The sequence below is a fragment of the Penaeus monodon genome, chromosome 18, assembly GCF_015228065.2.
Source record: "Penaeus monodon isolate SGIC_2016 chromosome 18, NSTDA_Pmon_1, whole genome shotgun sequence".
Lineage (NCBI taxonomy): Eukaryota > Metazoa > Arthropoda > Malacostraca > Decapoda > Penaeidae > Penaeus > Penaeus monodon.
Genome location: NC_051403.1, coordinates 23453959 through 23463846, shown reverse-complemented (window position 1 = coordinate 23463846; position 9888 = coordinate 23453959). Strand labels below are relative to the sequence as shown.

At 33.1% G+C, this 9888-nt stretch overlaps 1 protein-coding gene across 1 annotated transcript in view; it reads right to left on the bottom strand.

Annotated features, from left to right (window-relative positions):
• Window positions 1–211: 211 nt before the first annotated feature.
• The window catches only part of LOC119584333 (LARGE xylosyl- and glucuronyltransferase 2-like), a gene marked incomplete at its 3' end in the record, with an annotated part of 11364 nt that continues 1687 nt past the window's right edge, over window positions 212–9888 (bottom strand). Inside the window, 14 exon segments of the mRNA XM_037932889.1 lie at window positions 212–342; window positions 776–868; window positions 2232–2304; window positions 2467–2573; window positions 3995–4150; window positions 5113–5237; window positions 6790–6970; window positions 7092–7259; window positions 7386–7487; window positions 7610–7757; window positions 8129–8214; window positions 8373–8587; window positions 9064–9259; window positions 9618–9838. Coding sequence (XP_037788817.1) covers window positions 212–342; window positions 776–868; window positions 2232–2304; window positions 2467–2573; window positions 3995–4150; window positions 5113–5237; window positions 6790–6970; window positions 7092–7259; window positions 7386–7487; window positions 7610–7757; window positions 8129–8214; window positions 8373–8587; window positions 9064–9259; window positions 9618–9770 — 1934 coding nt within the window.

Here is a 9888-nt window from a genome sequence, read left to right as displayed (position 1 = left end):
TATTTAAGGATCTTGGCATTAAAATTAAAAAGAGATGATAAGAAAAAAAAAAACTTCAAACTTTGCCTCTTCAAAGGTGGCAGTATACTTAGCATGCACTTTTGCAAACAAATCAAACAAAAAAAACTTAACAATCAACAACAACCACATACTATTCCAACTCAGAATACAACAGACCCTACCTAAATACAAAAATGAAACTTGAACCCACCTTTTGTACTGGGGAGATGTACGGAATTTGGCAATGTCAAGACTAGGGGCATGAGGCATGTGGACAATGAAGGAGTTTGGAAGGACAATGAAGTCAAAACCCATCACGTGTAACTCCATGATATGTGACACCTGTTGAATGAATTTTCATGATAATGGAGGTGATATATCTTAACAATCTATATAGCTACATTCAATGTAATTTATATAAACACATTTTTGTTGTATCTCTCTCTCTCTCTCTCTCTCTCTCTCTCTCTCTCTCTCTCTCTCTCTCTCTCTCTCTCTCTCTCTCTCTCTCTCTCTCTCTCTCTCTCTCTCTCTCTCTATATATATATATATATATATATCAATCACATATAATAATATTCATTTGAAGTGAAGTACAAGTGGATAACATCTACAAAAATCAATTACATAATACTTATCTTCAGTTGCAATCTATAGTCAACTAGTTCTTAGTAAAGTATAATAAGAGACTAAAACAACAGGCAATTTTCTCCACTTCCATTCATAATATATACGATATATGAAAAGGACATGAACTGAAAGACTTTATCCTTACCTTGTTCCATCCAAAACCTACAAATCGAGTGTCATATTCAGGAACATCTTTACGTACAACAATGTAGGGTTCGAAATCTTGTTCCCAAGTCACCTGCAGATGAGATTTAAATAAGCTTTGATATATCAATACTGAAATAATTTATGATAGCCTAATTCTAACATGTTCTATGTCTGGGGCATACTGCAGGGAGTAGGGGTGCTGTACAGAGCTTTCTGTTACGTAATTTCTTTTATAATCTAAGAATGGGAAGAATCTATCCACACTGTCAGCAAATTACAGGACTGCACCCACAATAACATTCATTAGGTACGGCCCTCAATATAGTACCCTTTGATTATACTCTTTCCTTATCAAATATCACCTGTCAGTTAGTATATCTTCAAATTATCTATATTTTGCACTGAAAACATGATAACTAAGAGCAGAATACAGATTACTGCACCTAAAGAGAACACATGCTATATCTAAAACATTCACACTATATTCCACTGAACATAATATAATTTTGATAATGGTAATTATTCAGATCGATAAGCTACTATGCCAGCCACATTAACTGTAGGTTTGCTTTGTAATTTTTGTTTACACACAGATGGTGCCAAGAAGTCAAAACTGATCTTTGCCTTTCCTGGGAATGTTTAGGATTCTTTTTTCTAATGCTATTAATCCCTTGTTGCCAGGAACTTGTAATACTCACAGTAGTTTTGTATTGTGAAATGCCTCAAAACAGATGACTCCACAAGTGTTCAACCACCAAGGACTTGATAATTACTTGACCTTGCCTGATTTCCTCTTTCCTTGAGTTTTCAGCATTTTTTTTCTTTCTAATGCTATCAACATGAATGCTGTTCTTATCATCACTGACTTTAAGAAAATCATTACATTTTTAACAATACTATTGGCAACAAAAAACAATCAAGGTAAACAGTAAATAAATTAGACATGTATGGCATGCAAGTAAATGCAATCCTCAGCAACAATGGGTTGATACATCAAGAGTGAAACATTAACTATGATCTTCAGCTTTGGCATAATCACCATCAAATATTTTACTTACTCCTTGTACAGTAAAATATGGCACCATCATGAATGCATTAGATTCTCTCATCAATATGCTGAACTATTTTACTTTAAATGACAAAGAGTAAAAAATAAATGAACAGCAATACAAAAAGTAAAATAACAAATTAAGGAACTAACTCAAGTGGTAAAAAAACATGTTGAAGACATATGCAATGTTAATATTAAGAATAAAGTACTATTACTAATAACAGACACGAACTCTGTGTCAGATGGAATAATGCATTTCCTAACATGGATTCAAACTGACTCCTTCTCGGTAGCAACTAGAGAGAACGGAAGTAAGCCACATGATCAAAGTAATTCAATTCTTTGTAAATTAGGTCTGGATGCTTGTAAGGGAAGGTGTCTACACTTCCAAACTTTGGCCTACCTTGTACGGAGTGGTAGCAGTCCTCCACTTGGCAAAATTAGTCGGAGCGTGACCTTTTGTCCAAACATGGTACCTTGAAGTAGAAATATCAACTTAAGCTAAACAAAAAATAATACAAAGAAAGAAAAAAAAACAAGCATTGAAACTAACCTAAATAGGGACAAACAATGCATTTTTAATCCATAAATTTCAGTCGTGATCAACATTCCATCTAAATATTCATCATTTTACTCACCTAAATGTGAATAATTCTCCCATATCAAGTCTATTCAGGAGTTCTGCTTTACTGCGGGGGAATGAAAGACGGTAGCGCTGTGTTTCAAAAGCCGGCACAATCCAAGCCTGGGGGGAAAACAGTTGTAAACTAACTATGAAGTATACATTATAGTTATAATCACACATATAATTTAGATTTCTGGAAAGATGAACTAATTCCTATCTAAAAGCTAAGATACAATCAATCAATCTATCTATCTATCTATCTATCTATTTATCTATCTATCTATCTATCTCTCTATCTATCTACCTATCTATCAATAAATCCATCAATCAAAATTTGTGACTAACACAGGCTTCAACCTGAATCTATAGTCAGGGCAATTCTGTGACCAAACACTTTATTTTATTTTATTTATTTATTCATTTATTTATTTATCTATTTGTGTGTGTGTGGAGGGGGAGGTGAGGACAAAGATGAAGAAGCTGATAGGTGATTATTTAAATACTACTTTTTGTTAATCATGATAAACTCCATTTTAAGTGAATTTATATATGGTGATAATTACTTTGAAAACTGATTTTGAGGAAAATTTTGTCATAGAATAAATGGTTATTTAGAAAGAGAAAGAGATAACAAATTATCATGCAAAAAGTAATGGATACTTTTTCTTTTTCTTTAATTCTTTTGCTTATTGTTACACTACATATTTTTTCAGCCATCTATTGAAAACTATTCACAAGAACCTTAATCATTCATTTGCTGTGGACAATGGTGTCAATCTGCATTAGTTATTTTGCTAAGTTTATTACTGACATATTAAGAATAATTGTTCATTTGATAAAGATTTTCCATACAACGCTCAGATACATAGTCCTATAACTTGTAGAGGGATCTAGGATTATTCCAACCATTACTTTCACCAGACACATATCCCCTTACAATGCAAAGAGAACCATCATCCCTAATAGTCATCCATCAGTACCATTTAATTGTTCAAAGAAGTTACTTTTCAAAACCGTTTTTCATAAAAGAAAGATGCCTAGCATTACATAACATATCCTGTTACCTAATTATCTTGAGATGTAACTTCTGATTTCTAACTAGAAAACATTTCTTATATAAAATGTTAACCATGCAAGTGAAAACTGAAAAACCCTAAATAATAATCATTAACATAAAACATGAGGTAAAATTTACCAAGATGTATTAATCACTTTAATATTCAGCATTTTCAGTCTACATTCAGTGGAGGGATAGGCTGACTGGCAAAAACCAGCAATATATGAAAGATAAATCACTATCTGTCACAAGTGTACCCACAACTTTATCTAACCTCTTCAGACAAGTTCCAGTCAGAATATACAAATCATATATTTCAAACACATTCAGAGTCCAGACATAAATATATTTCCCTATCACTGCTTACTAACTTAGACAAGTGTAACTAAACTTCAGAATTGTAAAAAAAAAAAATAATAATAATAATAATAATAGTTAAAAAAAGTACAATATAACAATGCTGACTTCATTATAATATCCTTACCTTCTTACTATCATCAGGATGTAGGTTCTGGAGTGTTTTCCTTAAATACGAATATAACCCTAACATTGGAAGAAAGTCTATGTCTGTTAGGAAGACGTATGGAGTGTTTACGTGTTGCACTCCTACATTCCTTAGGAAGTTGACTGGATAAAAATTCTGGAATCAAATAGAGGCATATTAAATACTGAAGTGCTTTTCTTAAATAATTCTGAGATTTTTTAAAAAATGTATAATGAATGAAGTATAAACTATACAGATCTGGACCATTTTGTCTCTTCAAATATTCAAGTATATAAAATGTATAAATATAAATAAATATAATATATATATATATATATATATATATATATATATATATATATATACATATATATATACATATATATATATATATATACCTATATATATATAATATATATATATATATATACCTATATATATATATATATACATATATATATACATATAATATATATACATATATATATACATATATATATAATATATATATATATATATATATATCATATATATATATATATATATAATATATATATATACATAAATATATATATATATATATATATATATATATATATATATATATATACATACATAAATAATAATGACAGAGAAACAATTAAGTAATAGAAAAAAATGACAATTCTATAAAAAATTATTTCAATCACACTTCATTTCCACAACCTCTCCTAAAGAATTAATAATAATAACAATAAATTGGCCATCTATATTTAGATACATAGATGATATGACCTAATAATATCATCATCCTACCTTTTAGGAACAAAAAGGCAAAAAGTCACTATATCTACTAGAAGTCCTTTTCCCAAAAGTTAGACTACTACAATTACAACACAGTAAAACAAAAAAACAAAAAACAAAACAAAAATTATTTTTGTTAAAAAGGATCACCTTTTTAACAAAAATAAAAAATCATAATAAACATATTTTGAAAAAGAAATGAGATAATCAACTCTCCTTGTTCGTAAGTATGCATAACATAAACCTTTAAGTATCATGAGGCAGCATGTGCAATCAAGTTAAGACCACAAATATAAAAAATTTGAAAAGGAAAAAATTGAGGCTGTCAAACTTACCCCCTCCTTGTAGACTACATGATATGCAACATTCTTCCGGCTTGCAATTATCTCTGAACTCTGTGTATATGACAGGAATTGCTGAGCCTCAGCATCAGACATGTATAATGTGAGGCTAACAGGGCCTGGAAAAGACATTAAAAGCTTACAAAATCTCTTCAATGTATTTGCTATGGTTTACTTATAAATCTATGATGAACTTATGAGAGAAGACTCACAGAGAAAATTTTCAAAAGCTGAATTATTTGTTATTTTGGAATACTTTTTTTTTTTTTTTTACTTTTTTTTATTACTGCAACTTGCTTTTGATTTTTCTCTGTGAACAAAATATACACATGAAAGAAACTAAGAATCTATTTTCTCTCCTAGGAATTTGTTGCTGTGTTTGACTATCTGGGATTCTAAAACAAGATTATGAAAATAAAACCCTCTTCAAAAAGTGATTATATCAAGATCCACAAGGATATACAATGCCAGCCAATATAACATCAGACACATGACTATCCTTGGACCTTCCAACACAGGATACATATGCATTTCTAATACTGGTTAAAACTAGAGTATCATACAATGTCACAAAAACATCACCCAAACATTTCTCTACCTGAAGCATTTGGGTCTCCACAATCATTTAACCGGAAGTCACCCGAACAGACTTTCCTCTATGAACCCAAAAATATAGATTTCTCAACATTTTCCTTTAGACTTCTTTGCCAATTTAGAGTACTCTCTCACCAACAAAAAATGAAGCATCCATTACCTGATTAATAATGTCTCCATAAAAAAAGTATATTTGGAAAATGCCACTCAAACAGCAAAGACCTTACTACCTTAACCATCCACTTGATACACTACTTACAACTAAAATATAAAATTAGAGAACAAGGTATGCTTCAGAATTACATATCTATGTATAGACATGCCATTAGCTTATTTTTGTTACAATCACGGCAAAATATTATTTTTCTGCCACTGAAAGTGTGATTAAGTTGTTTTTAACACTCTCCTTTTTACTATGCAAAAAAAAAAAAACCAACAACAACAACAACAACAACAAAAACAAAAACAACAACAACAACAACAACAAAACGACGATTTCAACTACTTGATGCCACACACTGCTTAATTTACTCAGACTATAGACCGAATAATGATCAACTATGGAGTCTATATAACAACAAAAATATCCTTCAGTCTTGATTTATCAGGAAATATGGCAAGTAGAGACTTTAGAAAATAATGATAACTGAAAATACAACATATGCTCGTAGTATTACGAAGAAACAGCAAGGGATGCTGGTATTTGGCATGAGCGGTCACACATGCTAGGGCGACGATATAAGCCCCTGGCAGCGAGACCCGGGCCACCATGAATACTACCCATCGGGAAAGGGTTAAAGAGTTAAATGAATAACAATTTAATCTGTACCAAAGAAGGTATTAGTATTCAATGGAGATGTCATAGAGAAAACTATGGAGACTGAAAGACAATGAATGTTAATATTGCCGTTTCATTTCAGCTCATGGTGAATTGTAATAAAAAATCAAAAAATGTTAAAAGAGTTATGAGCTGTGATCATATTTACCATTATAATTTTCATAGACAACAAAAACGTATTCTTACTCTTAACTTTAAAACCATCCAAATATAAACAAAGAAAAAAAACAAAATCTTACCATCCCAGTGTTTCAGTAACTGTTCCACCATCTGCAGACGATCCATGGATAATGTAGCAACAAGTGTCACATCAAAACCATCTGGCGTCGGATCATACTCGTTGTCGAGGAAAAACAAGTGTGTTCTGTAGTTGGTTTGCCTCGCACGACGAAATTCATAGCACTCATCTTCTTCATTAAGCTGAAAACAAGGTTTGAATTTTTAAAAATAATATATATCCCAAAGTATTACAAAACTTACAAAATATTAATAATTAATCTACCAACATGAAATTATATATCATAATGCTAACAACACTTACCTGAGACAGAGGATTAGGCACAATAATGGATCTTGAATGATTGCACCCAAATAGCTCCCTACGAAGAAGGTTGCCATCATATTCCAGGAAAGTGAGGTGAAGATTGCGGAAGAATTCAACATGCTTATTTTTCACTTTTAATTTCTTTGGCGAGTTCCAGTGGATTGCCTGCCATGTAGCACATTAATATCTTTAGTCATAGCATGTACTCAAATAATTAAAATCTGCTATCAGAACTAAAATCCAAATACAGACCAAAGGCCTATACAAACAGGAAAAGATTGTTCAACATACCTTCAGATCTGTAACCTCCAAGTAACATAACTCTGATCTAGTGTTGTCAGATAACTGGACATTCCACTGGCAGGGAAGATTGTACACGATTTCTGGGTGTTGCTGAAAAATGCAACAAAACAAAACCCAACATGAATGCAAACCTCCACAAACAACTACACACAAAATATATATATACATTAAATAATAAAACAAATGATAATAAAACCATCCACATGGCCAACCTTAATGACGGCATTGATGATGTCTTGATCAGCCAGCTGTGTTGAGAAGAGTGTGGTCAGATCCCTCTCAGCAATTAGCTTCCATTTCTGGGACCAGTTGCTTTGCCGCATGATGTCCAGGCGAATGAGGATAACACCCGTGTTGTATCTGAAAAAGGAATTCAGTTATGAATAACGTGTATTATGGGAACAATATTATCTGTAATAATAATGAGGATGATTGATGGTGATGATGGTGGCAATGGTGGAGGGAGGAGGGAGGAGGGAAGAGGGAGGAGGGAGGAGGGAGGAGGGAGGAGGGAGGAGGGAGGAGGGAAAGGGGGTAGAGGAAAAGGAAGGGGAGAGAGGGGAGGGAGGAAGGAGGAGGGAGGAGTAAATAGGCAAAAGAAGAGGAAGAGGAGGAAGGAGAAAAGATTAGAAAGACCAAAAGGAATATGATGAAAATGAGACAAAACAAGAGGAATAGGAGGATAGAAGAATGAAACAAAGTAACTACTTAAAACAACGTTCAAAACCTACCCACGACCAAGCGCAGGCCAGGGACGATGTGATTTCCACAATTTACCAAGGTACCAATCACTCTGATTCTCCACCAGTCCAATATACTATAATAATAAAAAAGATGGTGAGATTAATATTAAACTTTCCAAAATTCAAGTCATTATAGAAAGCAAACTATAATTATCAAGTCAATAACACAGTTATCAACAGGCTTTCACAAAAGATATTTTATAAGTCCATCATTTAGTTAACATATACCTACTTGTTTCGGTCCAAACTTTGAGAAGAGATTCCACAACTCAGCGATATCTGTGGCAACTGTTATATCAGTGTCTAAAACAATGACTTTCTTGAGTGTCTGTGGAAGAGCCTTGTTGAGGGTGAGTTTCATCAGGCCAAACACTCCTGAATAGTGTTTGTTGGGTACCCAGGACACATCGGCGGCAAGGTTGTCCGTCAGGTAAAAGCTCACTTCAACTGTAAGGGAGTGTAGTTGTCGATATATTAATAGTATGAAAGAAACAACACAACAGAAGTTCCTATGAAGATGAGAGAGCTGTATTGAAGCTTACTGTATTTCATAACCAGGCCTGAATTTTGTTCCCCAAGATGTGAACTCCTGTTCTCATCTTCAAATAATCTCATTTGCCATATAGCCATTTCTTCTGCCTCCTGATTAATTAGGTAAAGTGCATTATCATCCATATGCAGGAAATGGTACCCAAAGATTATTTATATTTTGCAAATTCTTATTTCCCTTACATACACTAAAAAAAAAAGATTACAATTAAATGCTCTACATATATCCAGTGTAATGGCTGGAATTATCAGCTCATAGTTAATATGTTCATAAAGAAATTTGTTAATTGTACCCAAGTATAGCCAAGTATTCACCCTTCAATACAAACACATTAATCTGAAATTCCAATTCAAAGAAGTTCCACCTGACTTACCATGAGGAACATTCCAAGAAGAGAAGAGTGCATGCAAGACTACTTGTGCTTTGGCATCTGCTATCATGTGGAAGTGCAGTGGATTGCGGCGATAGAACAGGAGGGATTTGAGAAGGGTCACAACAGAGCGCGAGGAGTTGTAGCCCGCGCACACTATAGCTATATGAAGCACCTCACATTTTGGCACACCGAATTCCTGAAAATCAATGAGAGGATCTTAATATATACGCTGGCAAATTTATCTGCATTCATGGCAGACAACTGACCCTCTGGTAAAGAAAAGATAATATAAGTAATAGTAATAAGAATAAAAATACTATTACCAATAATCATAATGCTATTAACAATATGACAAATAAAAAGATAATCAACAATGATAATGACAATAACAGCAATAATACAAAAATATTAATAAAATAATTTTCAGGAATGAAAAATAATGATAGTAAAAGTAATTAGAAAAATAACATTAGCAAAAATCAAACTCAAATGAATGACACTGACATTTCCCTTAATAACACCTTTAAAAACAAACCATCTTTGATCTTCCTCACCTTCTCTTTGCACTTAGTAGCACCTTGTTCCCCTGTCCCTGTGCCTTCCCCTATCTTCTCTGCCCCATCCTCCCCCTCATTTCCCCATGCCTGGATCAGCTGATTCTGGGAGATACTCAGCTGTCTTCTCAATAGCTGATTCTGCTGCTCCATTTCCCTGACCCTCTCAGCCAGGCGCACTTCCCTCGGTGTGAGGCCCAGAACATTGGTTGGGTCGGAGCCTGTAGGATACAGTTGGTGTCATATATACAGTATTACTCAACTCTTAATT